The sequence below is a fragment of the Salvelinus alpinus genome, chromosome 4 (assembly GCF_045679555.1).
Source record: "Salvelinus alpinus chromosome 4, SLU_Salpinus.1, whole genome shotgun sequence".
Classification (NCBI taxonomy): Eukaryota; Metazoa; Chordata; class Actinopteri; order Salmoniformes; family Salmonidae; genus Salvelinus; species Salvelinus alpinus.
Window position 1 is genome coordinate 77,696,703 of NC_092089.1, and position 14,394 is coordinate 77,711,096.

The following is a 14,394-nucleotide window of genomic DNA, read 5'->3' on the forward strand; positions in this document are numbered from 1 at the left end:
GTAACTAGTAGGCTACAGCTGTCAGTGTTGAGCAAGTTAACCGATTCCAAATTGCTGAATGTTAACTCAGATTTTCGTACTTGGACTCAAAACGAACAATTATCAATCTGTTAACGTTACTCAAAAGACTACCACAATTTGCAGATAGCCTGTTTGCTATCGTAAAGGTGTAAGAAATTATAGATAGCTAAGTTACTTACCGCAGAGTAGTCCTAGCCATGATCTAACTAGTAACTTAGGCTGGTAGTTGATTTTAAGATACAGTTATGATAAAGGGGATTTGTAATTAAGATTGAGATTGGACTAAAATGTGGGAAATTGGATGCTTAGATGTAACCATAGACTGTCTTATTTTTGCATAGGGTCAATTAAACATGAAAACAAAAGGGAGAGAGACTTCTGTTCCAAAAGGACCCAATGTTAGGCCAGGCCTATACTTTAAACTACACATTTTAGTTAAAAGCTGTTAGCATCTAATCTTGTGGATCCCTTAATTATACATTTTTAGAGACTTTATTTAACGTGTATTTCAAACATTTCAAGATCCAGAGAATGGTTCCTGTACACCTGTTTGAAAACATTTCCCAGAACTCAGCATGGTACTAGGAAAAGGGCTTTCAACAGCTCCTGGTATAAGGACAATTCGTGGTTTGAATATTCTGTAAGTCAAGATTCGACTTGTTTCGCCTGTAGGCGTTTTCTCTGCCCAATACACCTGAATCTGCCTTCACATCACAGTCAGGTTTTTTTGTAACTGGAAAAAGGCGCTGTTTAAAGATTCTGGGTTTAAGCTCCATTCGAAGGCAGAGCATCATATCAATGCCATGTATGCTTGGAATCATCATAAAAGGGCTATTTGCAGCAACTCATCAATGTTAGACGTCATAAATGAGGACAGGAAAAGTAGAGGAAAACGGTACTGAAATTAAAACAATTGCAGATGTGCTCCTATTAACTGCCACTCAAAATATAGCGCAGAGGTCATCGAGAGTCTGATGACTCTCACAACAAGGGTAATGTTTTGACAATATTAGAAGAAATAGCAAAGCATGACCCTCTCATAGAGAAAAGGATGAATGCATGTGGCAATGCTAAGTACACAAGCCACCAAATCCAGAAGGAAGTTCTTGAGGGCTGAGCTGAGATGGTAAAAAGTGAAATAATAAGAGAAGTAAAGGTCCTATAGGTGAAAATGGGGTCTCCCGGGTGGCGCAGTGGTCTAGGGCACTGCATCGCAGTGCTAGCTGCGCCACCAGAGTCTCTGGGTTCGCGCCCAGGCTGGGCTGGGTTCGCGCCCAGGCTCTGTCGCAGCCGGCCGCAACCGGGAGATCCGTGGGGCGACGCACAATTGGCATAGCGTCGTCCGGGTTAGGGAGGGTTTGGCCGGTAGGGAGGGTTTGGCCGGTAGGGATATCCTTGTCTCAGTATGTAAAAAAAAATGTAATAAAATGTATGCACTCTACTGTAAGTCGCTCTGGATAAGAGCGTCTGCTAAATGACTAAAATGTAAATGTAAATGTAAGTAAAATAAAGTGAAGTTTTTAGTGTAATTCTAGATGAAACCAAAGATATAAAGAAAAAATAACAAATGTCTTTAGTTGTGAGGTACTATTACAACGGGGACATCCACAAAAGATTTTTACACTTTCAGTAAACTGAAAGCTTAGATGCAGCAGGTCTCAGAAAAAGTATGATCTGACAATTGCCTTGAAAAACATAGATAATTTTGTGTGGCAAGGCTATGACGGTGCATCCGTCATGAGCAGAAAGCATTCTGGTGTGTCTGCACGGATTAAAAACAGTGCAAGATTTGCATTTTATGCGCACTGTAATGCACATTGTTTGAATTTGGTTCTTGTTGATGCTGTAAAATCAGTGCCTGAGGCAGTTCACTGTTTTTCTCTCCTGCAGAAGCTTTATAACTTTGTATCTGGCTCATACGTTCATCTCAAGTGGCTTGCAGTTCAGAAAGAGCTGTATCCACAGCAGCCCAGAGAACTACAGAGACTTACGGATGTAAGGTGGGCATGCAGATACATGGCATGCCGCAATCTGAGGGACAGGCTTCCAGCAGTTCTGAGAGTGCTACAGAATATCACACTTAAAAATAGTGGTGATAGATCAGTGGAGGCAAGGGGCCTTCTTACTCAGATAGATTTACATTTCATAGGGCTTTTGGTTACCTTTTGTAAAGTGCTCGGTGATGCCAAATGTCTCTCTGACATCTAGTAGGTGCCCTTACAGACACATTACAGGACTACAGAAATGAGGGTTACTTTGGAGAACTATGGAAAGAGATTGAAGAGTTTGCAGAGCACTGCAAAATAAATGGATAAACAGTGTATCAAAGACAGCCTAAAAACAAGCTTAAGATTTCCCGACTCATTGATGAGCACTGTAGGATAGAAAAATAGTGACCAAAGTGATGGTGAGAGCTTCCAAAGAGCTATCTTTTATCAGGTGCTTGACAGACTCACAGCTGACTCACAGCTGAGCTGCAGAGAAGAATTGCGAGATAATGCAAGGGGTCCAGTCTCTCAACACAAAGACTACAACATTCTTGAATGAGGAGCCTCTGTTTGCCTTTGCTCAGACCGTTGAGTCAGATTTAGAGGACCTCAAACCAAGCGGCTTCTTGATAGGAGAGACAAAAGTGGAAGGGACAGACGGTCTAATCTCCTTGACTTTGTTGTGTTTCTAGAAACTTATAATAAAGAGGTCTTCCATGAGCTATTTCGACTTTGTAAGATTTCTGTTGTTACACCAGTCAGCGGTGCTTCTTGCGAGAGAAGCTTCTCAGCTGTAAAACTGATTAAAACCCACCTTAGGACAACAATGGTTGATGACAGGTTAAGTCGACTCAACACTGAGAATTCTGAGGCAAGGAGGGCATGCTCCCTCAACCTGGATGAGTTTGTGAAACAGTTCTCACCAGAACCGCAGAATTATGCTGTTTTTAAATCTAACTAGGATAATTGGGCACTTAGGCGGTCCCTCTGGTCATGATTAAAACCTGCACTGTGTACTAGCTAGTACACTGACATTCTAAATGATAAACCCAAAGGGTATCATGTCACACAGATTTAATTTGGTCTTGATTAGGCCAATTCCAAAACTTTTCTTTGATATTAGTTAACACACACATATATACACACACATATACATACTTAAATATATACACACACACACACACATACATACTTAAATATATACACACACACACACACACATATACACAAATACACTATACTGTAAGAGTGTAATATTGATTGGCAGCAAAAATATTTGAATTTTTCAAGTCTGTTTCTGCTTGATACCTGGTATGTCAAATTGCATTGTGTACATTTTTGTAAATAAACTATGCAATTTATGTAACACACAAACGCTATCTTATCTCCTTGGTGCTTGAGCTTTATTTTCTGAAAATATTTTGGATGTGCAACACTTAGACCCAGATTATATATTCATGAAAACATAGTGACCCAAGTTTCTCCAGTATGTGAGTACAGTGTGTGTGTGTGAGAGAGTGAGTGAGTGAGTGAGTGAGTGAGTGAGTGAGTGAGTGAGTGAGTGAGAGAGAGAGAGAAAGAAATTGAGCTGCAGTTCCAAGGTAGACACTGACTATTCATAGTATATTAAAGAATTCTAGTGAAGTAACCATTTTGGACCACACTATCTACCACATTGAAGAACTCTGGGTTAAGTGAATTATCACTTCTACCTCTAATCAGCAATCATAGGATTCATTCATGCTCCTTAGATGCCAGGTTAGGGTTACACACTCATTTTCTGTCATGGTCTATGGACCCCCTGAAGTAGCCTTGGCCACCCCATGTATAAAATTCTAGTTCTGCCACTGCACATACCTCCTGTCCCGAGAGGGCGCCTGCTGGCTGGGTTTGGTGCAGTCTAGTAAGACCTCTGTATTTTGTTTCTTGTTGGGGGGCTGGGGAAGGGCCATGGTGGGTGGTGCTCTCTGACCATTCTGCAAACTCGGCGTCAGCTTGTCTGCCTGACTGATGTTCTGGCTGATTGAGCTGTTGATGATTGATTAAATTCATCATTCATTTCAGTTTCATTAATGACATTATATAGAAAGTCATTATTCTCATGACCATTGTAGGGTTCAAGGTCACACACACACATGCTCTCAGACTGACCTGACTGCTGTTTTCAGACTATCATCTCTGGACGCTGTGCTGATGTCACTACTCCTGTCGTTATCTTGTCCTTTCCATACCACTCTCTCTGTGTTCCCCTGGTGGATGAAGATAGATGAAGACAGTTTCAAAGGGTTAGTTACAATCACCCTAAAATCCACCAAAACACAAAACCCATTGCCTTACGGCACATTAACTGTGGTCATATTAGCCGTTTTCAAACAAATCTGCTTCTGATACTGAGATCTTTATAGTTGAATCCTTAGGATCTGCTGTGATATATACTGCATGTAAACGCACAGTGTGTGGTGCACAATGGCTTGACAGCTATGTCAGTGAACTAAATATGATTGATACACCAAGCAACAGAGCTTTCAAATTTGGAGATGGGAGAATCATCCATTCTACCAAGAGAGTTAAGATACCAGCAAAAATTGGTCAGACTAAGTGTCACATTGAAACAGAGGTGGTCCCTACGGATATCCCCATACTATTAAGCAAAGCTTCCCTCAAGAAGGCGTGGGCTGTACTAGACATAAAAAATGACAAGGCAGTGATGTTTAAACAACCAGTGACCCTTGAACTTACTACCTCAGGACACTATTGTGTAAGCATTTTAGACAAAGACATCACACAGAGTCCATGTTAAAATTAGATTCAGAGCACATGGAGATTCTGACAGTCACAGAGAACATGAACACAAAAGGAAAAACAAAGTATTGTTAAAACTTCAAACAGTTTGGACATGCTACAGTTGACAGACTTCAGAAATTAGTTCTAGGAATAATGATGAGAGTATTTCCATTCTACAGCAGATGGTTAACAGTTGTGAGACATGTCAGAAATACAGCAAACCTAAGCACAGACCAGCTGTTGGTTTGCCACTGGCTTCCAAGTACAATGAAACATTGGCTGTAGATCCACATGAGTTAGGACCAAGTGTGTGGTACCTTCACATAATCAACCACTTCACACGCTTTAGTGCTAGAAGCACTGTGAATACAAAGAAACCCAGTGAAATCGTCAAGCACTTCATTCATTCCTGGATATGTGTGCATGGCCCGACTCAGAAATTGTACAGTGACAATGGAGGAGAATTCAATAATAATGAAATAAGAGAAATGGCAGAGAAATTCAACATGGAAGTAAAGACAACTGCTGCATACAGTCCATGGAGCAATGGACTTCTGGAGAGAATCAAATACTCAGAGATTATGCTGAAAGTGAAGCAAGACAACGGATGTGACTGGAAAACAGCCCTAGATTGGGCTTTGATGGCAAAAAACTCAATGCACAATGTTCATGGTTACAGCCCATATCAACTAGTGTTGGGGCAGAACCCTAATCTTCCCTCTGTACTGGTTGACAAGCCACCAGCACTAGAAGGGACCAGTGTGTGCAGCACTACATGCAGCAAGAAAAGCGTTCACTGAAGCAGAGTGCTCAGAGAAAATTTGCAGGGCTCTGTGTAAACAGCTTCGACCCACCGATGAGAAGTACGAGACTGGAAACAAAGTGTACTTCAAACGAGTTGACTGTCAAGAGTGGAAAGGACCGGGAGTAGTCATTGGCCAAGATGGTGTGGTGATATTTGTGAGGCACCATTGTGCATCACTCAAGATTGAGGAAAGTAAATGATCAACAAGATAGAGGGGCTGTTGCTGAGAATCAGCCTCCTAATGAAAATGACAAAAAGGACACAATAACAGACACAAACCTAACAGATGTCATATCCAATGACATGGACGCTGAAACTGACACAGGAAATGGAGCAGACACCTTCAACCATGCCACAGGTAATACTGTTGAGTGTTCAAATTAGGAAAACATTCAACAGCCACATGTGTTAAGACAACATGGTTGTTCCAGTCTGAAAACTGGACAAACTTAAATACATGGACAGAGAAAGTGGTATTCCACATACAGAAACCTTCATTGGAGGAGCAGGAAAAGCCAAAGGAAAACACCAGAACTGGTACAACTTGCAGTACTCTGAACCAGCTACACTTTCTGGTACAACAGGGTCAGCTGAATGGTCACTTGTAGATAATCTCAGAATTGAACCAATGGAAAATCGAGAAAAACAGAATGACATTCAAAATGATAATGCACTTGAAACAAAGGACGTGTCATTTGACTAAGTGAAGCTAGACGAGCTCAGTAATTGGAGTAAAAATTGAGTGTTTGAGGAAGTCAAAGAAATGCCTCAACAAGGTAGGTGTGTACCCTCAAAGAATCCTTAACTGGAATAGTGCCAAAAGCACATCTAGTGGCTAGAGGAGCTGGCTGCTAAAGAACTCCAGAAGACTCATTGACAGGTGCCTCAGAGTCACTCAGATTGCTGATGACAGTAACCCAATATAACTTCTCCTCTCACCCCCTGCCTCTCCAGCAGCTCCTGCTTGCGTTCCCAGTCGGCCAGCGACCGGACGATGGTGTCCTGGGGGTCCATGGGCCCGGGGGTGTCCCCCCGGATGGGCGAGGGCAGGGTGGAGGAGAGGGGGGTCAGAGGGGCCACAGTCTCCTCTAGTATCCTTCGCTCCTGTGTAAAAAGGGAGGGAATAAGGAAGAGGTAAAGAAATAGGGAGGGAAATAGGTAGGGAGGGAGAGAAAAAGGGAGGGAGAGAGTGAAAAGGGAGGGAGAGAGAGAGAAAACGGGAGGGAGGGAGAGAGAAAAAGGGAGGGAGGGAGAGAAATAGGGAGGGAGGGAGAGAGGGGAAAAATAGGGAGGGAGGGAGAGAGGGGAAAAATAAGGAGGGAGGGAGAGAAATAGGGAGGGGGGAGAGCGAAATATAGGGAGGGGGAGGGAGAGGGAGATAAATAGGGAGGGAGGGAGGGAGAGAAATAGGGAGGGAGGGAGAGAAATAGGGAGGGAGGGATGGAGGTAGAAAAATAGGGAGGGAGGGAAGGAGGTAGAGAAATAAGGAGGGAGGGAGAGAAATAGGGAAGGAAGGAGGGAGAGAAATAGGGGGAGAGGGAGAGAAATGGAGAGAGGGAGAGAAATAGGGGGAGAGGGAGAGAAATAGGGAGGGGCGGAATAGGGAGGGAGAGAGTGAAATAGGGAGTGAGTGAAATAGGGAGGGAGGGAGAGAAATATGGAGGGAGAGAGGGAGAAAAATAGGGAGAGAGGGAGAGAGAAAAATAGGGAGAGAGGGAGAGAAATAGGGAGGGAGGGAAATAGGGAGAGAAATAGGGAGGGAGGGAAATAGGGAGAGAAATAGGGAGGGGGGAAATAGGGAGAGAAATAGGGAGGGAGAGAAATAGGGAGGGAGGGATATAGGGAGGGAGGGAGGGAAATAGGGGGGATGGAGAGGGAGAGAAATAGGGAGGGAGGGAAATAGGGAGGGAGAGAGGGAGAAAAATAGGGAGGGAGGGAGAGAAATAGGAAGGGAGAGAGGGAGAAAAATAGGGAGGTAGAGAAATAGTGAGAGAGGGAGAAAAATAGGGAGGTAGAGAAATAGAGATGGAGAGAGAGAGAGAAATAGGGAGGGAGAGAAATAGAGAGGAAGAGAGGGAGGGAAATAGGGAGGAAGAGAGGGAGAGAAATAGGGAGGGAGGGGAGGAGGGAGAGAAATAGGGAGGGAGGGGAGGAGGTAGAAAAATAGGGAGGGAGGGGAGGGAGAGAAATGGGGAGGAGGTAGAAAAATAGGGAGGGAGAGAGGGAGGGAGAGAAATAGGGAGGGAGGGAGAGAAATAGGGAGGGAGAGAGGGAGAGAAATAGGGAGGGAGAGAGGGAGAGAAATAGGGAGGGAGGGGAATATGGAGGGAGGGAGTGAGTGAAATAGGGAGGGAGGGAAATAGGGAGAAAGGGAGAGAAATAGGGAGAGAGGGAGAGAAATAGGGAGAGAAATATAGGGAGAGAGGGAGAGAAATAGGGAGGGAGGCGAATATGGAGGGAGGGAGTGAGTGAAATAGGGAGGGAGGGAAATAGGGAGAGAAATAGGGAGAGAGGGAAATAGGGGGAGAGGGAGAGAAATAGGGAGGGAAGGAAATAGGGAGGGAGGGAGGGAAATAGGGAGGGAGGGAGGGAAATAGGGAGGGAGGGAAATAGGGAGGGAGGGAGGGAGAGAAATAGGGAGGGAGAGAGGGAGAGAAATAGGGAGGGAGGGGAATATGGAGGGAGGGAGTGAGTGAAATAGGGAGGGAGGGAAATAGGGAGAAAGGGAGAGAAATAGGGAGAGAGGGAGAGAAATAGGGAGAGAAATATAGGGAGAGAGGGAGAGAAATAGGGAGGGAGGCGAATATGGAGGGAGGGAGTGAGTGAAATAGGGAGGGAGGGAGGGAAATAGGGAGGGAGGGAGGGAGAGAAATAGGGAGAGAAATAGGGAGGGAGAGGGAGAGAAATAGGGAGGGAGAGGAATAGGGAGGGAGGGAGAGAAATAGGGAGGGAGGGAGAGAAATAGGGAGGGGGGGAGAGAAATAGGGAGGGAGGGGGAGAGAAATAGGGAGGGAGGGAGAGAAATAGGGAGGGAGGGGGAGAAATAGGGAGGGAGGGGGAGAAATAGGGAGGGAGGGGGAGAAATAGGGAGGGTTTGTATTCAGTCAGCAGTCACTTTCATATTCGCACACACACACATGCACTCACACACCTCCTCATGGTATCTCCTCTCCTCGTCTTCCACCTCTCTTTGCGCTCTCTCCCACTCCTGTTTCAGCTTCTCCTGCTCATGCTGGTACTTCTCCTATTACCATGACAACGAGAGATGGCACACATTCATCATCAATGACATGTCATACAGACAGACGGATGGAGAGATGGTTAGAAAAGATGCCTATTGGGCCATACCTGTCCATAGAGCATATCGGGATTTGCCACTTTCCGTGTTTTAGTAACTAACACAGTACTTATCACTCTCCCTAAAACATGATGATGGCTGATGACACTGCTTCATGAAAATCCAATATCTTGAAAACTTGACTGCTGACATGCAAAACATGTTGAGATTGTATCAACAAGGAACTAATGAAAAAAATACCAAAAGATAGTTTGAGTGTCTTTTTCCTTGAAAGATGGTGTGAAATGTGGAAGACTCAACTTCAGACTCATTTTGAAATATGAAAACATCTGATTAACTTAGATTTCGAGTGAACTATCCATTAACATTGGATTTCATCTAAAATAAATATATTGTGTTAGTTCAGGTCTGTATTGAGTACCATTGAGAAGCATGAGCCAATCATGTGACAGGAAAAAGTGGGCATACACAAACATAGCATGCGTGTATGATGAGGGTTGTAAAGAAAGAGAAAATACATTTAAAAAGCTGCCAACCAAAGAAACAGACACACCATGCACTGACAAGGTGGTTTAAGGGTCCAAGGGTTCATGCATCAGCAAAGCAAACCCTGTGGGTGGACCTCAATAGTCTAAAATGGCTTTCTTTTCTCCTCACCTTCATCTATAGATCTGAGAATATAGGTTAGGTGAGGATGAAGGAAAAAAAACAAGGAGACAAGGCTATTTGGAGTATTGAGACACCCTATGATGGGTAGGTAGAGGAGGAGAGCGAAGTTGACTGGCGGCAGATTTGGGGCTCTGGAGAGTGAGTGAGACACACAGGTCATACCATAGCACACAGCTTTTATTGTGCAATGCTGCCGCTGTGTGGCCACTGTGTGCACAGCAGTGAGTAGCAAATTGGGGGTCGACTTCAGACTCAGAGCAGGCAGATGACTAAGCAGGATTGTGGTTAATTGAAATGTGTCTGCAAGCTAAAAGAAAGTTAGCACCTGCTTTGGATAAATGTAACTGGTGCTGCAGACCATAGATTCAGTAATCAGTAGGCTTATTCGGGCCTATCTTTAGCTAATGTCAATAGGGCATCATGCTAACTTAGGCCTAGCTTTAGCATGCTAACTTAGGCCTAGCTTTAGCATGCTAACTTTGGCCTTTTGTTAACATATTATTAGCCGTATGCTAACTCAGGCCTAGCTTTTGTTAATGAGTATTTAGCAGCATGCTAAATCAGGCCTAGCGTTTTAATGAGTATATAGCAGCATGCTAAATCAGGCCTAGCTTTTGTAAATTAGTATTTTGCAGCATGCCTAGCTTTTGGGTCTTTAGTAGCTTAACTCTACCTGAAGCATGCGCTCCTGCTCTTGCTGCCACCTTTCCTGACGCTTTCGCTCCTCATTTGGGTCCCAAGACCAGCGGTCACCCCGCTTAGCCTGGGCTACTACCGGGGATGACACCTGAGTGACCTGATAGAGCCCATCCAGAGCTCACACACGCACGCACACACGCCGACCCACATATTCATAAACCAAAGTACACACACATCCACAGAAAGGGAAGAGAGGAGACAGTTGATCTACAACAGCACTATGTCCATGCTAGCCAAAGGTGTCCTACTAAGGAGAGAGAAAAGAGCAAGAGATGAGGGGATGAAGAGCAAGGCTGGGCACTTTGTACATAATCCTCATCTGATTGGTCATTGTTCATTGGCTCAACCTATCAAGCATTGGGTCTTAGGGAGGTCCTAAATATATTAGAAAAACAATAAATGGATTGTGCTCAGTAGACAAAACGGAAGAACACGCTCTGAAATGGAGTAAAACGGGGAGCCAATAATTAACTTGCCCAATAAGAACAGTTTGTTTTGGTTTCACGGTTTTGTTACTGTGTGCCCTAATGAACACAACCCTCGATTGTCTGTTAAGATGCATTGTATCCAATGCATTGTGGACGGTATTGACACCATTTTAAGATTTTTGTCTCAACCAGATGAGAACTAGTAAAACCACCTTTAGAACTCTACCAGGAAAGATTATAGCAGATGTAACAGTTAGAATGGACTCACCGCTGCTGTACCACGCTCCTGCTCTGCCCCCTCTATGAAATAGAGATACAGTGAAAAGGTAGTCGGTTAGAAAACAAACATCGTTCAAAACACAGCAACTGATGCGGAGTAGACATGATCTTTTTAGTCATTACACTGTCTTTGTGTGAATGCATGGAAAAAGCTATTTAAATAATGAATGTCAGGTAAAGGAATGAGGGAATGAAGCGAAAGGTGGCAGGGTACAAATACAGGTGATAAGGGAACAAATCAAGGTGATAAGGTATGATGGTGAATATTGAGTTGCTGAAAAGCTACAAGCTGTGTGGTATTTGTCAATACTGAGTGGCTAACAATTCCAGTGTCCTGTGCAAAAGTACACCAAAAATCTACAAGTTGCTCTTATTATTTTTTAAACTCTTACTTAATGACATTATTGTCCCCATGGGGAAATGTTGTTGCAGTGTCATGTACACGTTTAAAGTGTCGTTTAAATACAAAACAAAATTGACAATACAACTTTCATAACAGCTACATACCAATATTTTTTTTTTTTTAAAGACTAGCCTGCTGGCCTTACTGGAGTCGATAGGAACATTAGCCTGAGCTATTTAGGAGGGATATTACACCTGGCACAAATTATTGTCTAGTTCTGTTTTTCCTGCCGAGGGGTGCCCTATACCTGCGCCCAGAGGGGAGTAGTTTAAAGTCCAGGGGGTGGCTTGGGTCTAAAATTATTTTGTGAGCCTTGGAGGGCCCTGACCTTAAAGATCTCATCCAGGCCTGTCTGTTTGACTCCAAGTACCTTGCTTGCTGTGGTGATAATCCTTCTCAGCATATTTCTCTGGTTGACAGTGGCATTACCAAACCAACAAACAATACAAAAAGTTTAAATACTCTCAATGAAAGATTTGTAAAACAGAGTCAGTATAGTCTACATTAAAATATACCAGCTTTTTGAGAAAGGACAGTCTCTGTTGGCTCTTTTTGTAGATCAGGTCTGTACATTTACTCCACTGAAGCTTATTGTCCAAAAGAGGACACCCATGTATTTGTATTCCTCTACAATCTCTATATTCTGACCTCTGATAGATGTTGCAGAGGTAGGTGTTGTGCATAGACTTCAGGAAGTGTACATCTCTTTGATCTAGTTGGTATTGAGGACCAAGTGTGATTCCTCACACCACTCTACAAAGTCATCTAGGACCGGGCCATGGTGTTCCTCATCATCATGCAACACGCTGATCAAGGCAGTGTCATCAGCAAACTTAATGAGGTGTCGGTCAGGATGGGAACTAGTACAACTATTAATGTACAAGATATACAGGAGTGGGGACAAAACACATCCCTGAGGAGAGCCTGTGTTGGTAATGCGTATGTCCGACATGTGGGGACCTATTTTGACTCGCTGTGAGCATGGGTGATGCTGAGAATATGACTTTTCACAAGTTTCTCAAGGCATTTCATTACTAAGGATGTCAAGGCGACAGAGCAGTAGTCATTCAGCACAGAGGGATTAGATGCTTTAGGAAAGGGTATAATTATTGAGTTTTTCCACAATACTGGCACGTGCTGCTGGTCGAGTGAGGATTGGAAAATGTCTGTAAAAACACCAGCCAATTGTTCAGCACAGTGCTTTAACACATGTCCACTTATTTTGTCTGGGCCTGGGCTTTTGTGTGTGTTGCATCCCCTGAACAAATTCAAAACATCAGACTGTTTAACAACAACTCTCCCAAACATTTGTAATGATGCTTCCATTTGTTTTACCTCCGACACAAAGTTGTCTGATTCAAATCTTAAGAAAACATTCAGTTCATTAGCCATATACCTGTGTAGTAACACTGTAGTTATACGTAGCAATGTTGTACTAACATTGTTACTATAGTAATTACAGCATTATAAGAGTCCACAGGACTCCAATAATAAATGACAAAACCAGTAGAGTGAGGAAACAGGTTTCCAATGCTGTCACCCAGCCTCCGGGGAAGCCATGGGGAAACCATGTACTATGTATGAGTACATGAACCCCAAAGAGGGTTACAGGCAAGCTCAACTAAACAGTGAGCAGTTTACCTGGCTGGGTGAAGAACTCCCAACGTAGGCCTAACCTAGGGTTGCCGGTTGCTGGTGGATAACTGGCACTGTTAGCCAGCTCTACAGCACAAGCAAGGAGGGGGGGAGGAGGAGAAAAGGAGGGGATAGATAGAGAGTTCACAAGCAAAAATACAGAGTGCCAGTTGGAGCCGCAAAAGAAAAAAAGAGTTGGGTGTGTGATAGCATAGCTGAGAGGGCTGCGGGAAATAAAGACTATTGTGGAAAAGGCAGTTTGAGGTTAATTCTGTTCTGAAAACAGATTTTGCTTACCTGTTGTGGGAGCTTCACATGGTGGTTTGTTTCTGACAGGTCCTGGATCAGCCAATGTAGCAACTTCATCTGCTCTCTGAGACGACTCCAGGCTGGGCTCACTGACCTAAGATCATCCCAGAAAAGTCAGAGACACAATGATCAAAACATGACTAGGGGATTCTTCAAAAATATTTATAGTTAGAACGTAGCAGAGAGAAATTTAATTTATAGAGTTTGTGATACCCTATTCTACACAGTATAGAATCAGGTCTGTCCTACATAATACATTTCTATCTGAAAGTTCTATGGCGCTGCACACTCCTGGGTACGGCTTCTGCTTGAGGTAGAGCAGCGCACAAATGATTGGCTATTCGCAGCATTGGGGGCCATTGATTGGTTGGCAGGTGATCTCACCGGTGCGGTCATTGGTTGAGCTTGTTGTGTGGCGTGCTCTGATAGGACTGGACGGAGGACAGTGGCGTTCTGTCTAGTCGCTGTGGCATTCATACACACTTCTGTTTGTTCTTTGGGAGCTTGTTGTGACTCTGAAAACCAGACAGACACATGCCTAGGTGAATCAGAGCAAGGCTCTGCATCAGAGTCTACGGTAAGCCCAGACAGTGGGTCCTAATGTGACTTTAACCACAGGAAGATCAAGTTGAATAATTTGTTTAACAGCTTAAAGTGTTCATTTGCTAATCAGACAATGAGTAATAAATGACTAGAATGCACATTGAATAGCAACAGGATTTGATGGGTTATAGAAACAATATAAAAATGGCCACCACTAGGTGTCAGAGTAGCAGCAGTTAGTCTCCTAGGTAACATAGGAACAGACCTGTAGCTGGAGAGGGATGTACTGCAGTCTCTGTTGTGTTGGGCTCCTCCCCCAGTGGGCCTGCAGCAGACCTGCCTCCCGCCTCCACAAGACACTCTGTGCTCTGCAGCTCCTGTAGGGATACCCACAGGAAGAAATACTCTGATTATGCATCCTCCTCCTTCCTTTTGTTGAAGTCATGACCTTTCTGACACAATGTTGCTTTATCCTATCTATGGACTGTAGATTAAGAACCACACATAGTTCTGGCTTGTATGTAGGCTTTCAG

The 14,394-nt window shown here is 43.8% G+C and overlaps 1 protein-coding gene across 9 annotated transcripts in view; it reads right to left on the minus strand.

Annotated features, from left to right (window-relative positions):
* LOC139574480 (LIM and calponin homology domains-containing protein 1-like) overlaps window positions 1-14,394 on the minus strand; it is a 143,031-nt gene that overhangs the window by 7,269 nt on the left and 121,368 nt on the right. For 7 of the 9 annotated variants that reach the window (XM_071399109.1, XM_071399106.1, XM_071399105.1 and 4 more), the window contains 9 exons: window positions 14,127-14,238; window positions 13,703-13,833; window positions 13,307-13,412; window positions 10,961-10,992; window positions 10,239-10,361; window positions 8,750-8,842; window positions 6,538-6,702; window positions 4,161-4,258; window positions 3,867-4,037 (listed from right to left, as the gene is read on the minus strand). In XM_071399109.1, coding sequence (XP_071255210.1) covers window positions 3,867-4,037; window positions 4,161-4,258; window positions 6,538-6,702; window positions 8,750-8,842; window positions 10,239-10,361; window positions 10,961-10,992; window positions 13,307-13,412; window positions 13,703-13,833; window positions 14,127-14,238 — 1,031 coding nt within the window. Of the gene's footprint in view, window positions 1-3,866; window positions 4,038-4,160; window positions 4,259-6,537; window positions 6,703-8,749; window positions 8,843-10,238; window positions 10,362-10,960; window positions 10,993-13,015; window positions 13,097-13,306; window positions 13,413-13,702; window positions 13,834-14,126; window positions 14,239-14,394 lie in introns of all 9 variants that reach the window. The other 2 variants (XM_071399113.1, XM_071399112.1) reach the window with 2 other exon arrangements.